Below are 21,436 nucleotides of genomic sequence, written 5' to 3'. Positions count from 1 at the left end.
GGTGTGATCATGCAGAACTTGGGAGCCATTGCAAAGATTGTAGATGTAGAACTCTCTGTGTCCAGTTGCTAAGATTGCCAACTCCAGCTTTGTTTTGCTTAGGTATTTTCTTGGCGCGTCTTCTCCCTTACCTAGAGCAGCTCTGTGTCTTGATTCTGTGTGTGTTGCAGATAACATTCTTGGGCCTTAGCTTTTCAAAAACCTGACTCATAGCCTCTGTCTTTGAACAGTTAATGTTTACATTAGGTGCAATCACAACTGCATAACAACTTATTTTTTATTTTACTTTCTCTGTTTCTTTTTGTTTTCACTTTTGTATTAAGATAAATTTTCTTGTGCTAGTTTAAAATTATTACATTTTAGTTTTGGCTTATAGTGGTCAACCTTGAGATGTGTCCTCGTGATTATTGCCTGTGTTGATAGGTTAAACTTGCTTAGATCTCTGTTTTCCCACTACTAAAGACATGTACATTAGCACTTTCTCTAGTGGCAAGATTTTGAGCACGTAATTCTTTAAAATGATACAGTGTAAATTACGGAACCTAGCATACATTTTTAAACCAAGGCTGCCAGGGAGTGGCAGGCTTGGGAATATCATGAAAGCATATCATTTTTAGTCCTCTCAGGGCCTCATGGGAAGTCTGGTGCTTCAGTTAGTATTGCTGCTCCGTTGACCTTCCCACGTAAGTTCCTGCTCAGTCGCAAGAAGCCCTGAGTGGGGACATTCTAAGCCTCTTAGAGCCTTAACTGTGTTCTCATGTCTAGTTCCATTAGTTACCTCTTAAGGTTGAACAAGGCAGGCTTTAACAAGCTAAGGCGTTTGACTTTAACGTCAGGTTCCTCCTCCATTGCTGCAGGCCATGTCATGGTGATGGGTATCACATGAACAGTTTCACTGAAGTACATGAAGTCATCGGTCTGGTTGGGACCTATCACAGTAAGACAGGGTATGCAGAATAGTTCACGGGCCACACTGCTTCTCCTTTCCTCTTCTCTTAGCTCTTCTCTTTGTTTCCACTCCTGTTGTCTGGACTTCTCTCTCTCAGTGGGTCGACCGTCTCTCCTTTTACTAGTTTGGATTCCAGATCACTGATGTCCGTGTTGTTCATTAAGGTTTTGAGCCTATTTCCTACTCGGAACTTCAGATACTTCTCTTACTTTTTTACCTTTATTGGACTTCAAGGACTCTGGATTTGTGCATGACCTGATTCAACATTTGTGTGTACTTTGGGTCTTGTTTAATTACCAAATGATACCCACAACCCGATTATGATTATTAGGAATTGTATGTACCCTTGTTTTAAACTGACCACTTGCTTCTCAGCTCAGCTTTTACATGCTGGTTTTTCAGCCCTCCTCTGGATCTCTGGACCACACTGACATCTCTTCACCAGCACTCCACTTACCATGGCTCCTCAACTTCCCACCCAGCACTGCCTATGCTCTTGGTGCCCACAGGTGGTGACCCAGCTTTAAGTTGGCAGCTCACAGCTGTTTAGCCAAGCAACCCACTAACTAGAGCAGTGTTAAAAGACGTTTGTTTTAAGTCTATCCTGGTGGGTTTATTAAAATGATAAAATTTTGATGATGAAAAAAATTTTTTTTTATAAATAAGTGTTTGTAATTTGTGTTTTAGTGTATCCCCTTTTGGCCAGAGGATGCTTCTAATGCACTTCTTATTCAAGTTGAAAGAAATCAAGGCCCTCCCAAAAAGATACATTTTAACAAGCAAGCAAATTGTATTTTATTGCGTTTGGATAATGAGGTAGGTGATTTTTATGTGTGTGTGTATGTGTGTGTATGTTTAGAGAAGCTATTATATACTTGTAATTTTGTCTGTACCTTTGATTGTTTTCCCTTTTACCAAAAAGGAACAAACATTTCTTTTAGTAAAGGGAAAAATTACTAAAAAGGAAGAGAGACATAAAACAATTGTTAGACAGAATGTTAGAGTGCCTAGAATAGTGGAATATCTGGAATTTGACCCATCTGTATACAGTAATTGAGACTCATGGTTTCCCAGATAATGCAGTAGAAAATCCTGACTTGCTTTCTTAATCATTAAAAAATGTATCAAGTTATGAAGTTTTATTAAATGTTATTAATTAATATTCTTTGGAAAATTATCATGTAAGAGAATAATTTTTCTTTTTTCTCTTTTTTTCATAGCTTGGAGGTATTATAGCAGAAGTTAATTTGGCTGAACATTCTACAGTTATTACATTTTCAGACTATCATGATGGAGCAGCTCCCTTCCTATTAATAAATCATACTAAGAGTGACATTGTTCAGTACAATCAAAGGTAAGAAGATTATCACAAATACGGTATCCCCCTGATTTTAGTAGAGTCTAGGTGATGGGACATTGACTCTATGATGATTTCTTTTTTTAAGATTGTTATTTATTTATTTATTTGAGGGAGAGAGAATGCACATGAGCAGGAGGAGGAGAGGGGCAGAGGGAGGAGCAGACTCCCTGTGGGGCTCCATCCCAAGACCCTGGGATCATGACCTGAGCCAAAGGCAGATGTTTAACCTACTGACCCCACCAGGTGCCCCTTTATGATGATTTCTTAAGAATATAACACTGGTGGGGTGCCTGGGTGGTTCAGTCCGTTAAGTACCTGTCTTTGACTCAGGTCATGATCTCAGGATCCTGGGTATCAGGCAGATGGGTATCAGCCCCATGTCTGGATCTGTACTCAGCAGGGAGCATCCCTGGGTGGCAGTTGGTGAAGCACCTACTCAAGTCAAGATCCCAGGCTCCTTACTCAGCAGAGAGCCTGCTTCACCCTCTACCTGCCGCTCCCGCTGTGTGTGCTCTCTTTCTCAAATAAACAAATAAATCTAAAAAAAAAAAAAAAAAAGTTTCAAAGCATGAAACTCTTCATTTTCTAAGTGGGACAAATATTCCCTTGAAATATTCTTATTTCTTTAGAAAACCTCTTTTTTATTGTATAAGGAAAAAAATTTCAATCTCGTCTTAATCAGAACCATCACAAATCTCAATGCGTGGACTCAGAATTAAGTGTTATTTTAGATTCTTTATATATTCATATGTTTGCACTTAATGCATATTTTTACTATTTATGATAGTTCCCTCAGTGAAATAGAAGATTCCCTCCCTCCTGGAAAAGCAGTATTTTATACTTGGGCTGATCCAGTGGGCTCTAGAAAGCTGAAGTGGAGATGTGGGAAAAGCCATGGTGAAGTAACACAAAAGGATGTACGTATTGGGTTGAGTATTACTGTGTTCTGAGCATCCTTTTTTTTTTTTTTTTCCCCAAAGTATTCTCTTCCGGCTTTGCTAGTTATAAGGCCTGTTTTATGTCTGTACTTTTAAACAACTGCCAAAGTTTTTTTTGTTTGGTTGGTTTTTTTTTTTCTTTTTTAAGTTTCAGGGATAGAATTGAGTGATTCATCACTTCCATGTAATACCCAGTGTTCATCACTACCACTGCCCTGCTTAATCCTCATCACCCATCTCACCATCCCCCGCTAGCAAAGCTGTTTGTTCTCCATAGTTAAAAGTCTGTTTTATGTTTGTCTCTTTTCTTTCCCCCTTATCTTCATTTGTTTTGTTTTTTAAATTCCACATGAGTGAAATCACATGGTATTTGTTGTTCTCTGACTTATTTTGCTAAACTAATATTCTCTAAGCAGCAGAAAGAGAGATCAAGGAATCGATCCCACTTACAGTTGCATCAAAAATCATAAGATACTAGGACTAAATCTAACCAAAGAGGTTAAAGAGCTGTACATTTTATCAAAGAAAGTGAAGATGACACAAAGAAATAGAAAAACATTCCATGCTCATGGATTAGAACCAAATATTGTTAAAACACACACACACACACACACACACACACACAATAACTGCCAACAATTTTAAAAGCAGTATTCAAACTTTAACCAAAAACATTTAAAACCAGAAGAGGCCCTGCCATGGCTACATCCTTATCTGCAGCTGTTACGTTATAAAAGGTACACTAGACTTAGGGGGGTGCTTTCAGCATTTGTCTCATAAACAGATATAGTCCCGTACTGACAGTCATTTTAGGTCAATGTGGCTTCTGTGAGGATCATTGAGGGACCCAATAAGGAATTTATTTTTGAGTGGTTTATTACAATGATAAAGTTATATATAAACATTTTCCAGTAACATTTTGAATGACTTTTTGAGAAATTTTTATTAAAGTGTTATTAGTTGGGATGCCTGGTGGCTCAGTCAGTTAAGTGTCTGCCTTCCACTCTGGGCGTAATTTCGGGGTCCTGGGATTAAGTCCCTCATAGGGCTCTCTGCTCAAGCTGGGAGCTTGCTACTCCCTCTGCCTGCTCCCCCTGCTTATGCATGCTCTCTCTCTCTTTCAAATAAAAAAATAAAATGTTTTTAAAAATCTCTGAAAATATTACTGTCACATAAACAATACCAGTAGTAATGATTCTGGGCTATGGTGTGATTTGTTTAAAGTAATGATTCAAGATGGAAAAAAAAATTAATTCTTGAGATAGATACTATGTTAGTCTACTTGGGCTGCCATGACCAAGTACCTTAGACTGGGGGCTTAAGCAACACAAATTTATTTCTCAGAGTTTGAGAGCTGGAAGCCCAAATCAAAGTGCCAGCACGGTCAGGTTCTGGTGAACCTGGTGAGGACTCTTCTTGATTTGCAGTTGAGTACCCTCTCCCTCTCCCTATGTCCTTAGTAGGATACTTCTCCTGTTGGATCAGAGCCCTAACTCCTCCCAAGGCCTTGGGTCCAAAAGAGTCACATTGGCGACTGGGACTTCAACATATGACTTTGGGAGAGTGAGAGAATACAATTGAGTTAATAGCAGATACTGAGATCTGGTTTTCAGATTCATTATAACATGAATGTGTATGGTACAACGTGCCCCCCCTCCCCCGCCATCTCAGACCCCCAGTGGATGCTTGAAACCACTGATAGAGTACTAAGCCCTATATAAACCGTGTTTTTTCCTATGCATACATACCTATGATAAAGTTTAATTTACAAATTAGGCACAGTGAGAGATAAAAACAAAACTTAATAATAAAATGAAGCAATTATTTACTGTAATAAAATCCTGTGTGGTCTCAAAATATTTTATACTCACCCTTCTAGTTATGATGTGAGATGATAAAATGCATACATGGTGAGATGAAGTGAGGTGAAAGATGTAGGTATTGGGATGTAGTATTAGACTGCTGTTGACCTTCTGACCATATGTCAGAAGGAGGATCATCTGCCTCTGGAACGTGGTTGACCACAGGTAGCTGACACTGGAATGCAGAACCTAGGAGAAGGGGAACTACTGTATATTAAAATTTCTTGTTGATCAGAATATTCACTAGAACATTGACCAAAAATTCATGGCTGACTGTTAATAGCAATTTGCTGTTATCTTCTCAATGAAATTCAATACCCTGATATTACTACAATGCTTATAAATAAGGGCTTCCTGCCGAATTAACCATGTGGTAAATACCTGTGCTTTATAGAGCATGCAACTGAAGTGTCAGATATTTTTTATCCTATTTAGTTCAGCTCTGTAAGGAAATTAAATTTCTGACCGAACAACTTTTAACATATAACACATTGATTAGTCTTAGAATAAAGCAGAGAAAATAATACTTTGTGTTATTGATTAGCCTACAAAGGAAGACTAATTAGATTTTATTAAGATGTTGAAAAAACAGTAACAAGTGGCCTGCCTTCCTGATTAATTACTTCATCATAATAATGGCAGAAGCAAACATCAATTGATTTTTATTATGCAAATTTCTGACATACAAATATTCATTCAGTTTGTCTAACCCTTTGAAAGAGTTACCATTATAATTCTCATTTTTCAGATGTGGAATCTAGATTTCCTCTTGGTTAAGACTCTAATTTTTGGGGTGCTTGGATGGCTCAGTCGTTAAGCATCTGACTTCTGCTCCAGTCATGATCCCAGGGTCCTAGGATCAAGCCCACTTTGAGTTCCCTGCTCAGCGGGAAGCTTGCTTCTCCCTCTCCCACTCCCTGTGCTTGTGTTCCCTCTCTCATTGTCTTCTGTCTGTTAAACAAATGAATAAGATTTAAAAAAAAAAAAAAAGACTAATTTTTAATTTTTTGATGGTTTTGTTTTAGGACATGATGACACCTATAAATTCAGGGAAAAAGACAATTTATTTAGTTTCGTTCTTTGAAGGCTTACAACGCATTATTTTATTCACTGAAGATCCAAGGGTATTCAAAGCAACATATGAAAGTGAGAAAGCAGAATTAGCAGAGCAAGAAATTGTGTTGGCCTTACAAGATGTTGGAATTTCTCTCGTCAACAATTACACAAAGCAGGAAGTAGCCTATATTGGCATTACAAGGTTAGATACATTAAATGATTAGTTCTTAATCATTAAGAACGGTGATAATAAAATTAAAATAATACAGTTTAAATTTTGTGTTTTGACTATTATACTAAGGTAATGCTGATTTAAAAATGCTTGGAGATTATTTTTTGCCTTTTGAGATAAAGATATCTCAATATCAAATTTATAAATCATGTCTTATGTTTATTCACCTTATCAAAAGTATACTTAACATGTCATAAGGAAATATTTAATTTTCTCTTACTACCTATCGGAGTGTAGGATACAGTATGGATGCTCTATAAATAGTTGTTGGGGGAATAAAGCCAATCATTCTTTAATTTGATCTTGACACTTAATTTTAAGATACAGTAAGATAATATGGAATATGTAATTTCCCATGTAAGTCATCACCAGTAAAACTTTTCTCTGTGCCTTTAATATTCCTGTTCATAAATACTTAAGGTAAAATTAATTTGCATACATTAGTGCCTGATTTTGAGGGCATTTCTAGATTCCAGTCTGTATAATATAGGATAATATTATCCAGGATAATGGTTTTAACCCTTGAGTTTAAGCTGTCAAATATATATGTTAAAGGTATATGATACAGGTTTAAATTTGTTTATCTGTATAAATTCATCTAGAAACGCCTTTAACTTTTCATTGAATGAAATCCATGCCTATTAAAAAGGAATATTAAAACTATTTTCTTACAAGTTTTTATTCTCAAGAAATGTGTTTATTTGCTAACTGCTATGCTAAATGATGTGAGTGCAACGAGGAATAATATACTGTTCCTGCCTGTTTATTAAGTGAATATAAATTTTAGAGGGAATTAATAAATAGAATACTTAAATAACTTATGTATATAAACAGAGCAGTTTTAGAATGTGGTTGGATGTTTTTATTCTGTATTTAAGTCTCTTGGCAATTTTTCAGTAAATGAGATTTGTTCCATCCCCTTTTAGACTATATTTCACACTTTGTCTCATTTTAACCCTCCCATTTTCTCTCCCACCTCACTGCTTTGTATCCCATTTCAGTCAGAAAATGGGAGCAAGTCTTAAGGGAATTTCCAAAGACCCACTCCCCCAAATCACAACTTTCTACCCATGAGCATTTTTTACCTACACACTGTGCTAACATCTTCTCCACAGTTATCATAGATACATGTGCTCCTATTTAAAAATATTTTTCAACTTTGCATTCGATTCCATTTCCTTTTGCCTTCTTGAGACATTGATTCCACAGTTCTCTTCTTTATCTCTCCTACATCAATAATTTTTTGCTCTCTTTTGGGTTATGCCCATCAGTATTCTTTATCTCAACTTAAAAAATTCTCTTGAGCCTACTACTGCCCACTTTTTTTAGCTTCCCTTTATAACTTAACTCCTCAAAAGTGTTACCAATTATGGATGAATTTAATATACTCACTATATCCAATTATTATTTTACCCATTCTCTCTTTAACCACTCCCAACAGGATTTTGCTGTCAACACACCATGACGTTGGTCTTGTCAGGATCACCAGAGACCAGTCCTCATGTTGCTTAAGTTTGTAACACACAGATCCCTTCTTGATAGTTTTTCTTTGCCTTGACTTTCAGGGTACTTCACCATCTTTGTTTATCTTTCTATCCCAGAATTCTCCACTTCATGTGTTGGTTCCTTGTCTTCTCAGCTGCTTAATATTGGATGCCCTGGGGCCCTCATACATGAGTCCACTTCTCTGTTTCAAATACCACATATTTTTTCTATTTACTATTTATGGTCTGTCACTCAGCTAAAATAAAGCTGTAGGATGGCAGAGATGTTTACTGATAATATCCCTACCACCTAAAATAGTGTCTGAGTAAAAGTCTGAATATTGATTGAATCAGTCATATTTTTAAATCTGTAGTGTGCTTGCGTATTACTGGGGATATTGTAAATTTTACTGAAGGTTTTGCAATTCATGTAGTAAACCAGGTAAAATGAAAATGTTTATAAATTAGCACCATGATTTTTGCTTTCATGTAAAAGTTCTGATGTGGTTTGGGAGACAAAGCCCAAGAAGAAGGCAAGATGGAAGCCAATGAGTGTAAAGCACACTGAAAAGTTAGAGAAAGAATTTAAGGAGTATACTGAATCTTCACCTGCAGAAGATAAGGTTATCGAATTGGACACTAACATTCCGGTAATATTTTTAAGTACTGATTTGAAGTTTTAATTTTTACCTGTTAAAATTAGATGAATTACTAGTGACCTTTAAGGAAACCCTGGTTTCCTTGCAAAGCAATGAATTCTATCATATATAATAAGGGGTAGTTGTCTGTATTAACAACTCAGACTTGCTCTTAAAATGCTAATGATCTACTCCTTAGTTAATAAGAAGCCAATATGTTGTTTTACTTACTTTACTTTTTAAATTATTTTTCCTTTTATCACTTTAATATTTTTAGTAAATTTATATAAAAAGTAATACAACTAAGCTATAAGGATTATATTGAACTTTTTTTTTTATTTGTATTAGAGAGATCCAATCTAGTCAACTATTTAGCTTACCGTTTTAATTATCTTTAAGGTTTTTGGTACAAAGTTCTAATTTTAATCAATTATGAAATGCAGAGAAACTCAGTGTTTTGTGGGGGATATTTTTCAGGTTCGCTTCACACCTAGTGGTACTAACATGAAAATTCTGCAGCCACATGTAATAGCTATAAGAAGAAATTATCTTCCAGCATTAAAAGTAGAATATAGCACATCCGCACATCAGTCATCATTTAGAATTCAAGTTTACAGAATACAGGTGAGTCTGCAAAGACAGTCAAATTGTGTTCATAAGGAACATAGCAATAAACCAAATGTGTTCATTCCCATAGTCTCTCTTAACCTAGTATTTCAGCTTCGTTGTTGAACTAGACTGCTTGATTCTTTCTACTTATTAAATCTTGTTATTCTGGTAGGGTTCTGTAATTAACATAGTAATATACTGACATGTTTTTATTTTCTTAGATCCAAAACCAGATACATGGTGCTATATTTCCATTTGTGTTTTATCCAATTAAACCTCCCAAGTCGGTCACCATGGATTCAGGTGTGTTTGTATTTTTAGATTGCCATAAAAATGTATCAGCTGTATGGTTTACTTTACCATAAAAACACGAAATGAAACCGTTCTCAAGTTTAGTTTCTGTGGGATCATTAGAAAATTAAACCTTTTGGAAAGGAACAAGTACTCAACTAAGTTAACTTAGTTAACTAAGTCAACTAAGTAAATTAAAGTAAGTCAGCTAAGCAACACATTGACTGAATTCTGAGGAGAAGATTAATTACAAATATATATTTAAATTTTTAGAAATATTAGTGACTTGTAAATCCCTGATTTAAAAGCCACTAGGACCTTTGAATAAATTGTGAAGAAAATCAAATTCAGAGTGGTTTCTAACCATGGGAAATGTCCCATTTCTCTCACTGAATGTAATGATGAGTCTGTTCTTCTATCCTCTGCTTCCCCTTCATATTCCTTCTTTCTTTGCTATACCTCTTCCCCTTTCTCTTTCCTCCCCCCTCCCTTTGCTTTCCACCCCCACCTCCACGCTGCTGGCTTTGAACTATCTAAGGAGGTATTGATAATCTGCTTTGGAAGCTTTTGACCATTGTACATGCCCAAGCCCCTTTACCTGGAAGTCCAGGGCAAGACCCTGAAATCTGTGTTTTCACAGCGTTTCCCTGGTGATTCTAATGCATACTTCTACTTTAAAATCACTAATTTAAGGGATTAGTTATCTTTAAAGTAAATACAGATAATTAAAAAAAAACCTGGCATCTGAAATTAAGACCTTACAAACAGTAATTTTAATTGATACTTATGATTCAGTAAATAAGTTAGTTTTACATTGTGATGTGTATTAAATTGCAAGAAAATGCTTATCTTTTGCTTAAAGCATCATGGGATTAATCATATTTATTAACTTTTGTAGCTCCAAAGCCCTTTACAGATGTCAGTATTGTCATGAGATCAGCAGGGCATTCCCAGATATCACGTATTAAGTAAGTGTCTTAATATATTATCTGTGTGTTTATTTAATGTTTTGATTTAAATATGTGAATTAATTATACTCTTTAAAAAATCAATTTCAGGTGAGTCAAAGGTTTAAGTGCAATATATTAAATTATGAAGATAATTAGGAAAATCAATTTTATAATCTTAAAGAGTCAGAAGGCTCTGAATGAAATGTACTTACATTTTATTCATTGTCTCAAGTTTTCTGTAATTACTGCATATTGTTTTAGAAACAAGAAAATACTGCTTTAAAATGGTCACCACCCACTCTAAGAAATAAAATATTGGGGGCGCCTGGGTGGCTCAGTGGGTTAAAGCCTCTGCCTTAGGCTCAGGTTGTGATCTCAGGGTCCTGAGATCGAGTCCCGTATCGGGCTCTCTGCTCCGCGGGGAGCCTGCTTCCTCCTCTCTCTCTGCCTGCCTCTCTGCCTAGTTGTGATTTCTTTCTGTCAAATAAATAAAATATTGACAGAAACATCCATTGATATATTACCCTCCTATTTCTTGTTTTCTCCACCTTATCGACCACAATAAACACTAATTTCATCCCTTACATCTTAAAATATAGTTTATTGTACATATGTATGTAAACATTACGCTTCTTAGTTTTCCCTTTTTTCCTAATTAAAAAAAATTTGTTTTTTGGTTAAACTGAAAATATACTATTAGGGCTGGATTTTTTCATTCAACTTTTTGCTAAAATTTATTATTTTTGCTGTATGTAGCTAGAGTTTATTATCACTATTGTGTAGTATTCTGCTGTATGACTGTATACCATAGTTTACTTACCAGTTTTCTCTTCATAGGCATTTTCACATTTTGACTTTGTTGCTATTATGAACAGTGTTGCCATGACAATTTTATTTGTGCATCTATAAAATCCTGAATTTCAGCATTCTAATAATTATCTAATGCTTTTTTCTCATCTCATTTTTTAAAAAAAGATTTTATTTTATTTATTTGACAGAGAGAGAGATCACAAGTAGGCAGAGAGGCAGGCAGAAAGAGAGGAGGAAGCAGGCTCCCTGCGGAGCAGAGAGCCCAATGCGGGGCTCAATCCCAGGACCCTGAGATCACGACCTGAGCCGAAGGCAGCGGCTTAATCCACTGAGCCACCCAGGCGCCCCTCTCATCTCATTTTTTAAATGCACTTTAATCGATGGTTTTTAAATGTTTTCTACTTTGTATTATAGGTATTTCAAGGTGTTGATCCAAGAAATGGACCTCAGGTTAGATCTTGGATTTGTCTATGCTTTAGCAGAACTTATGACAGAAGCCGAAGTGACCGAAAAAACTGAGGTGAGATTTAGAATGATAGTATTAACGGGAAGGATTGGGGAAGGAGGAGGACTAAAAAAATTAGAAATTTTTAAATGTATTAAAATGGTTTTGGTCTGGGGCACCTGGGTGGCTCAGTGGGTTGAGCCTCTGCCTTCAGCTCGGGTCACGGTCTCAGGGTCCTGGGATCGAGCCCCACATCGGGCTCTCTGCTCAGCGGAAAGCCTGCTTCCCCCTCTCTCTCTGCCTGCCTCTCTGCCTACTTGTGATCTCTCTCTCTCTCTCTCTCTCTCTCTGTTGAATAAATAAATAAAATCTTTAAAAGAATGGTTTTGGTCCATCTTAAAAATTTTTAAATTTTTCTTACGCGGCTATGATGGGTAAATTGGTAGAAATCCCATTTTCAGATTATAGATGAAGAAAGCAAGACAAGTTAAAATAGCCTTTTGAAGGTGAGTTAGAAAATAGGAACGGTTTTTAGGCCAGTAGTAGGGAGAAATACTCATATTCACATCACTGTTTTTTCCTATTTCATTTTCCTGTGTTACTTTGTTTTTTTTGTTTTTGTTTTAAGATTTTATTTATTTATTTAACAAACAGAGATCACAAGTAGGCAGAGAGGTAGGCAGAGAGAGAGGGGGAAGCAGGCTCCCTGCGGAGCAGAGAGCCAGATGCAGGGCTAGATCCCAGGACGCTGGGATCATGACCTGAGCCGAAGGCAGAGGCTTAATCCACTGAGCCATCCAGGCGCGCCTGGGTTACTCTGTTTTGATTAATAACTTAAAAATTTGGGTGTGACAAGAATATTCAGTAAGAAAAGGGATAAAAATAAAAGGTTAAGTGTCTTATTTGTGACTGAAAGAAGACCATAAAGTCATAGTGATAGGGTAGATCAGATACAATCTTTTTCTGTCTTCATAAAAAGAATTCTGAAGGTAATGCAGATTACATGGATAAGGACAAGGGCAAATAATACTTTTTTTTCTTTAAAATGTATTGAAATTCAGTTCACAGATTATACATTTTAATCATTCATGGTGGACAGAACCGTGTTTTTTAATGTATTTACAGAATTGTACAAGGATCATTACTATCTCATTCCAGAACATTTTCACCAACTGAAGAAGGAAACCATGCCAGTCCCATCAATAACTGATGTACTTTGTCTATAGGATTTCTTGTTCTAGATATTTCATATAAATGGAATCATAGTTTTTTTTAATGCGTCATCATCAATACCTGTTACTATCTATCCTTTGGATTCTAGCCATCATAGTGAGTGTGAAGTAGTATATCATTGTGATTTTGTGATTTACATGTACCTGATGATGAATGATGTTGAGCATCTTTTTATGTGTTGATGGACCATTTACATATTTTCTATACAGAAGTGTCTATTCAGATCCTTTGTTAAATAGGTTGTCTCCTTTTTATTGAATTGTAAAAGTAATTTATATATTCTAAATACAAGTCCCATATCAGGTATATGATTTGCAAATATTTTCTCTCATTCTTGTTTTTTCCCTCGCATTCTGTGTGTTGTGCTTTACTTTCCTGATTCTTTTGAAGCACGAAAGTTTAATGTTAATGAAATCCAAATTCTTTTTTGTTGTTGTTCATGTTTTTGGTGTCGCTTTGAAGAGTCTTTTGTCAAATCTAAGGTTGTGAAGGTTATGAATTTAGCCCTATGTTTTAAGAGTTTTTTATAATCAGGTCTTTCATCCATTTTGAGTTAATTTTTATATATAGTGGGAGGTAAGGGTCCAACACGAGTCTTTTGCATTTGGCTATTGAGTTGTCCCAGTATCATTTATTGTATTTACTGAAAGAGTATTCCTTCCTCATTAATGGTCTTGGTACCTTTGTCAAAAATTAGTTGACCATTAACATACAGTTTTTTTTTTTTTAATATACTAATAATATTTATTTATTTTTTTCAGCGTCACAGTATTCATTCTTTTTGCACAACACCCAGTGCTCCATGCAAAACGTGCCCTCCCCATCACCCACCACCTGTTCCCCCAACCTCCCACCCCTGACCCTTCAAAACCCTCAGGTTGTTTTTCAGAGTTCATAGTCTCTTATGGTTCGCCTCCCCTCCCCAATGTCCATAGCCCGCTCCCCCTCTCCCAATCCCACCTCCCCCCAGCAACCCCCAGTTTGTTTTGTGAGACTAAGAGTCATTTATGGTTTGTCTCCCTCCCAATCCCATCTTGTTTCATTTATTCTTCTCCTATCCCCCTACCCCCCCATGTTGCTTCTCCATGTCCTCATATCAGGGAGATCATATGATAGTTGTCTTTCTCCGATTGACTTATTTCACTAAGCATGATACGCTCTAGTTCCATCCACGTCGTCGCAAATGGCAAGATTTCATTTCTTTTGATGGCTGCATAGTATTCCATTGTGTATATATACCACATCTTCTTGATCCATTCATCTGTTGATGGACATCTAGGTTCTTTCCATAGTCTGGCTATTGTAGACATTGCTGCTATAAACATTCGGGTACACGTGCCCCTTCGGATCACTATGTTTGTATCTTTAGGGTAAATACCCAGTAGTGCAATTGCTGGGTCATAGGGTAGTTCTATTTTCAACATTTTGAGGAACCTCCATGCTGTTTTCCAGAGTGGTTGCACCAGCTTGCATTCCCACCAACAGTGGAGGAGGGTTCCCCTTTCTCCACATCCTCTCCAGCATCTGTCATTTCCTGACTTGTTAATTTTAGCCATTCTGACTGGTGTGAGGTGATATCTCATTGTGGTTTTGATTTGTATTTCCCTGATGCCGAGTGACGTGGAGCACTTTTTCATGTGTCTGTTGGCCATCTGGATGTCTTCTTTGCAGAAATGTCTGTTCATGTCCTCTGCCCATTTCTTGATTGGATTGTTTGTTCTTTGGGTGTTGAGTTTGCTAAGTTCCTTATAGATTTTGGATACTAGCCCTTTATCTGATATGTCGTTTGCAAATATCTTCTCCCATTCTGTCAGTTGTCTTTTGGTTTTGTTAGCTGTTTCCTTTGCTGTGCAAAAGCTTTTGATCTTGATGAAATCCCAATAGTTCATTTTCGCCCTTGCTTCCCTTGCCTTTGCCGTTGTTCCTAGGAAGATGTTGCTGCGGCTGAGGTCGAAGAGGTTGCTGCCTGCGTTCTCCTCAAGGATTTTGATGGATTCCTTTCTCACATTGAGGTCCTTCATCCATTTGGAGTCTATTTTTGTGTGTGGTGTAAGGAAGTGGTCCAATTTCATTTTTCTGCATGTGGCTGTCCAATTTTCCCAGCACCATTTATTGAAGAGGCTGTCTTTTTTCCATTGGACATTCTTTCCTGCTTTGTCGAAGATTAGTTGACCATAGAGTTGAGGGTCGATTTCTGGGCTCTCTATTCTGTTCCACTGGTCTATGTGTCTGTTTTTGTGCCAGTACCATGCTGTCTTGATGATGACAGCTTTGTAATAGAGCTTGAAGTCCGGAATTGTGATGCCACCAACTTTGACTTTGTTCTTCAATATTCCTTTGGCTATTCGAGGTCTTTTCTGGTTCCATATAAATTTTAGGATTATTTGTTCCATTTCTTTGAAAAAAATGGATGGTATTTTGATAGGGATTGCATTAAATGTGTAGATTGCTTTAGGTAGCATAGACATTTTCACAATATTTATTCTTCCAATCCAGGAGCATGGAACATTTTTCCATTTTTTTGTGTCTTCCTCAGTTTCTTTCATGAGTACTTTATAATTTTCTGTGTATAGATTCTTAGTCTCTTTGGTTAGGTTTATTCCTAGGTATCTTATAGTTTTGGGTACAATTGTGAATGGGATTGACTCCTTAATTTCTCTTTCTTCAGTCTTGTTGTTGGTGTACAGAAATGCAACTGATTTCTGTGCATTGATTTTATATCCTGACACTTTACTGAATTCCTGTACAAGTTCTAGCAGTTTTGGAGTGGAGTCTTTTGGGTTTTCCACATATAGTATCATATCATCTGCGAAGAGTGATAGTTTGACTTCTTCTTTACCAATTTGGATGCCTTTAATTTCTTTTTGTTGTCTGATTGCTGAGGCTAGGACTTCTCATACTATGTTGAATAGCAGTGGTGATAATGGACATCCCTGCCGTGTTCCTGACCTTAATGGAAAAGCTTTCAGTTTTTCTCCATTGAGAATGATATTTGCGGTGGGTTTTTCATAGATGGCTTTGATAATATTGAGGTATGTGCCCTCTATCCCTACACTTTGAAGAGTTTTGATCAGGAAGGGATGCTGTACTTTGTCAAATGCTTTTTCAGCATCTATTGAGAGTATCATATGGTTCTTGTTCTTTCTTTTATTAATGTGTTCTATCACATTGATTGATTTGCGGATGTTGAACCAACCCTGCAGCCCTGGAATAAATCCCACTTGATCGTGGTGAATAATCCTTTTAATGTACTGTTGAATCCTATTGGTTAGTATTTTGGCGAGAATTTTTGCGTCTGTGTTCATCAAGGATATTGGTCTGTAGTTCTCTTTTTTGGTGGGATCCTTGTCTGGTTTTGGGATCAAGGTGATGCTGGCCTCATAAAATGAGTTTGGAAGTTTTCCTTCCATTTCTATTTTTTGGAACAGTTTCAGGAGAATAGGAATGAGTTCTTCTTTAAATGTTTGGTAGAATTCCCCTGGGAAGCCGTCTGGCCCTGGGCTTTTGTTTGTTTGGAGATTTTTGATGACTGTTTCAATCTCCTTACTGGTTATGGGCCTGTTCAGGTTTTCTATTTCTTCCTGGTTCAGTTGTGGTAGTTTATATGTCTCTAGGAATGCATCCATTTCTTCCAGATTGGCCAATTTGTTGGCGTAGAGTTGCTCATAGTATGTTCTTATAATTGTCTGTATTTCTTTGGTGTTAGTTGTGATCTCTCCTCTTTCATTCATGATTTTATTGATTTGGGTCCTTTCTCTTTTCTTTTTGATGAGTCTGGCCAGGGGTATATCAATCCTATTGATTCTTTCAAAGAACCAGCTCCTAGTTTCATTGATTTTTTCTATTGTTTTTTTGGTTTCTATTTCATTGATTTCTGCTCTGATCTTTATGATTTCTCTTCTCCTGCTGGGTTTAGGGTTTCTTTCTTGTTCTTTCTCCAGCTCCTTTATGCGTAGGGTTAGGTTGTGTACTTGAGACCTTTCTTGTTTCTTGAGAAAGGCTTGTACCGCTATATATTTTCCTCTCAGGACTGCCTTTGCTGTGTCCCACAGATTTTGAACTGTTGTGTTTTCATTATCATTTGTTTCCATGAATTTTTTCAATTCTTCTTTAATTTCCTGGTTGACCCATTCTTTCTTTAGAAGGATGCTGTTTAGTCTCCATGTATTTGGGTTCTTTCCAGCTTTCGTCTTGTGATTGAGTTCTAGCTTCAGAGCATTGTGGTCTGAAAATATGCAGGGAATAATCCTAATCTTTTGATACCGGTTGAGACCTGATTTGTGACCCAGGATGTGATCTATTCTGGAGCAGGTTCCATGTGCACTAGAGAAGAATGTGTATTCTGTTGCTTTGGGATGAAATGTTCTGAATATATCTGTGATGTCCATCTGGTCCAGTGTGTCATTTAAGGCCTTTATTTCCTTGTTGATCTTTTGCTTGGATGATCTGTCCATTTCAGTGAGGGGAGTGTTAAAGTCCCCTACTATTATTGTATTATTATTGATGTGTTTCTTTGATTTTGTTATTAATTGGTTGATATAGTTGGCTGCTCCCACGTTAGGGGCATAGATATTTAAAATTGTTAGATCTTCTTGTTGGACAGACCCTTTGAGTAGGATATAGTGTCCTTCCTCATCTCTTATTATAGTCTTTGGCTTAAAATCTAATTGATCTGATATAAGGATTGCCACCCCAGCTTTCTTCTGATGCCCATTAGCATGGTAAATTGTTTTCCACCCCCTCACTTTAAATCTGGAGGTGTCTTCGCGTCTAAAATGAGTTTCTTGTAGGCAACATACTGATGGGTTTTGTTTTTTTATCCATTCTGATACCCTGTGTCTTTTGATTGGGGCATTTAGCCCATTAACATTCAGGGTAACTATTGAGAGATATGAATTTAGTGCCATTATTAGCCTGTAAGGTGACTGTTACTGTATATTGTCTCTGTACCTTTCTGATCTACTACTTTTAGGCTCTCTCTTTGCTTAGAGGACCCCTTTCAATATTTCCTGGAGAGCTGGTTTGGTGTTTGCAAATTCTTTCAGTTTTTGTTTGTCCTGGAAGCTTTTGATCTCTCCTTCTATTTTCAATGATAGCCTAGCTGGATAGAGTATTCTTGGCTGCATGTTTTTCTCGTTGAGTGCTCTGAATATATCATGCCAGCTCTTTCTGGCCTGCCAGGTCTCTGTGGATAAGTCTGCCGCCAATCTAATATTTTTACCATTGTATGTTACTGATTTCTTTTCTCGGGCTGCTTTCAGGATTTTCTCTTTGTCACTAAGACTTGTAAATTTTACTATTAGGTGACGGGGTGTGGACCTATTCTTGTTGACTTTGAGGGGGGTTCTCTGCATCTCCTGGATTTTAATGCTTGTTCCCTTTGCCATATTAGGGAAATTCTCTCCAATGATTCTCTCCAGTAGACCCTCTGCTCCCCTCTCTGTTTCTTCTTCTTCTGGAATCCCAATTATTCTAATGTTGTTTCGTCTTATGGTGTCACTTATCTCTCAAATTCTCCCCTCATGGTCCAGTAGCTGTTTGTCCCTCTTTTGCTCGGCTTCCTTATTCTCTGTCATTTGGTCTTCTATATCACTAATTCTTTCTTCTGCCTCATTGATCCTAGCAGTGAGAGCCTCCATTTTTGATTGCACCTCATTAATAGCTTTTTTGATTTCAACTTGGTTAGACTTTAGTTCTTTAATTTCTCCAGAAAGGGCTTTAATATCTCCAGAGAGGGTTTCTCTAATATCTTCCATGCCTTTTTCGAGCCCGGCTAGAATGTTCAGAATCGTCATTCTGAACTCTTGATCTGACATAGTACCAATGTCTGTGTTGATTAGGTCCCTAGCCTTCGGTACTGTCTCTTGTTCTTTTGTTTGTGGTGATTTTTTCCGCCTTGTCATTTTGTCCAGATAAGAGGATATGAAGGAGCAAATAAACTACTAATAGGGTGGCAAAGACCCCGGAAAAATGCGCTGTAACCAAATCAGAAGAGACCCCAAATTGTGGGGGGGGGAAGGGGATAAAAAACTGGTTCTGAAAAAAAAGAAAAAAAAAAAAAAAGAAAGAAAAAAATTTAAAAAATAAAACAAATAAAAAAATATAAAAAAGAAAGAAAAAATATATATATTTAGATGAACTAGTCAAAAAACGTTAAAAAAGAAAAGGGTAAAAGTTTTTTAAAAAAATTTAGCAGAAGAAGAAAAAAGAAAAAAGAAAAAAAAATTGAAAAAAGAAAAAAAAATAAAAAATTGAAAAAAGAAAAAAAAAATTGAAGTAGCCGCAAGACTAAAGAATCATGGGGAGAAAGCCATGAGTTCCGTGCTTTGCTTTCTCCTCCTCTGGAATTGCTCTGCTGTCTTAGGAATTGAATCTGCTTTCTCCTTGATAGATGAACTTCGTCCTGGCTGGATATTTTGTTGATCTTCTGGGGGAGGGGCCTGTTGTAGTGACTCTCAAGTGTCTTTGCCCGAGGCGGGATTGCACCGCCCTTACCGGCGGCCGGACTAAGTAATCGGCTCGGGTTCGCTTTTGGGAGCTTCTGTTCCCTGAACGCTTTCCGTAGAGTTCCGGAGGACGGGAATGAAAATGGCGGCCTCCCAGTCTCTGGCCCGGAGGAGCCGAGAGCCTGGGGCCCCACTCCTCAGTGCGCCCCCAGAGGACAGCACCCAATCACTCCCGTATCCCCAGCCTCCAGCCGCGCTCTGAGCTCACCCAGCCCGCGACCAGTTCAAGGTAACCCCGAGCTGAGAGTTCAGTCCTCGGCTCTGTCTTTGCAGCCGGTTTCTCCGTTCTAATACCTGCGAGCTCTCCGACACTCTGACACCCCCGATCCTTCTGTGACCTTGCGGGGCCTGGGGCCACGCTGGCCCCGCGTGGGCTTCACCCCGGTTTAGCCCCTGGAGCAATGTCCCTCAGTGGAACAGACTTTTAAAAGTCCTGATTTTGTGCTCCGTTCCTCCGCCGCTTGCCGGGAGCCGGCCCCTCCCCCCGCGGTCTATCTTCCCGTCGTTTTAGATTCACTTCTCCGCCAGTCCTACCTTTCAGAAAGTGGTTGATTTTCTGTTTCTAGAGTTGCTGTTCTTCTTCTCTTCGCTCTCCCGTTGGATTTGTAGGTGTTTGCTATGTTTAGATAAGCTATCGAGCTGATCTCCTGTTACCTGATGTAGTCTCAGGCTGCTACTTCTCCGCCATCTTGACTCCTCCTCTCCTAACATACAGTTTTATTCCATTAGTCTGTAAGTCCATCTTTTTACCAATACTGTACTGTCCTGATTATTGTTGTATCATAGTAAGTTTTGAAATTGAGAAGTATGAATCCTCCTCCTTTGTTCTTTTTCAAAATGTTTTTGCAATTCCCTATGAATTTTAGAATCAGCTTGAGAGCTTCTTTGAAGAAGTCATCTGGGGTCTTGACAGAGATTACTTTGAATCTGCATACCGATTTTGGAGTTCTGACAACTTAAGATCCTTAAGTCTTTTGATCCTTAAACATTGGATGTTGTCCTTTTATGAAGATCTTTATTTTCTTTCAACATTTGTATAATTTTCAGAGTATAGGTTTGGCTCTTTTGTTAAATTTATTATTGAGTATTCTTTTTTATAGTCTGCACAGAATTGTTTTTTAATCTCATTTTTTGTTTGTTCATTGCAAGTATATAGAAATATAATTGATTTTTTATACTGATCTTATATTTTGCAACCTTATGAACTCATTTATTACCTCTAATAGTTGTTTAATACATTCTGTAGAATTTTCTGCATATAAGATCGTGCCATCTGAGAATAGTTTTGCTTCTTCCTTTCTGATGTAATCTGCATGGCTTTTGTTTCTTCTTGCCTAATTGCCCTGCTAGAACCTCTAGTACAATAGTACAACATTGAATACAAGTGCAAGAGCAGACATTCTTGCCTTGTTTCTGATCCAAAAGAGAAAGCTTTTACCATTAATTATGATATCAACAGTAGATTTTTTTGGTAGATAACCTATATTAGGTAGAGTTCTCTGATAGTTCCAGTTTGCTGAGTGTTATCATGAAAGTGTGTCGAATTTTGTCAAATGCTTTTTCTGCATCTCTTGGGATGGTGATGTGGTTTTTGTTCTGTTGATTTTATTACACTGGATGTTAAAGCAACCCACTTAGTCTTGTGTATAATATTTCCGTATTTTGCTGGATTTGGGTCAGTAGTATTTTTTTGAGGCTCTTTGTGTTCACATTTATGTGAGATTGGTCTGTTATTATAGGGCAAACACTATTTCTTATACATACATAGTCAGTTGCTCTTTAGTTAAGAGAAAGAAATGATTATGTATTTATTACTATATACATCATTGTCTTTTCCAGTTCAATTTTTTTTTCCTTTTTTTCATTTGGATTCTGATTACCATTTGGGGTCACTTGTTTTCAGCCTGAGGAACTTTCATAAGTATTTCTTATAAGGCACACCTGGTAGCAATAAATTCTCTTAGTTTTTTGTTTTTGTTTTTGTCTAGAAAAGTCTTCATGTTCTTTCATTTTGAAAGGTAATTATGCTGGATATAGGATTCTTGGTTGGCAGTTTTTTTTCTTTTGAGTACT

At 37.2% G+C, this 21,436-nt stretch overlaps 1 protein-coding gene across 3 annotated transcripts in view; it reads left to right on the top strand.

Annotated features, from left to right (window-relative positions):
* Positions 1-21,436, top strand: part of VPS13A (vacuolar protein sorting 13 homolog A) — a 244,795-nt gene that overhangs the window by 184,019 nt on the left and 39,340 nt on the right. For all 3 annotated transcript variants that reach the window (XM_046022052.1, XM_046022053.1, XM_046022054.1), the window contains exons 51-59: positions 1,637-1,765; positions 2,170-2,303; positions 3,097-3,226; positions 6,135-6,367; positions 8,378-8,531; positions 8,997-9,143; positions 9,350-9,431; positions 10,318-10,387; positions 11,594-11,699. In XM_046022052.1, the coding sequence (XP_045878008.1) occupies positions 1,637-1,765; positions 2,170-2,303; positions 3,097-3,226; positions 6,135-6,367; positions 8,378-8,531; positions 8,997-9,143; positions 9,350-9,431; positions 10,318-10,387; positions 11,594-11,699 (1,185 nt within the window). The remainder of the gene's footprint in view (positions 1-1,636; positions 1,766-2,169; positions 2,304-3,096; positions 3,227-6,134; positions 6,368-8,377; positions 8,532-8,996; positions 9,144-9,349; positions 9,432-10,317; positions 10,388-11,593; positions 11,700-21,436) is intronic.

This window comes from Meles meles, chromosome 11, assembly GCF_922984935.1.
Source record: "Meles meles chromosome 11, mMelMel3.1 paternal haplotype, whole genome shotgun sequence".
Lineage (NCBI taxonomy): Eukaryota > Metazoa > Chordata > Mammalia > Carnivora > Mustelidae > Meles > Meles meles.
The sequence above is the reverse complement of the archived record's forward strand: the minus strand, read 5'-3'. Positions and strand labels throughout refer to the sequence as shown.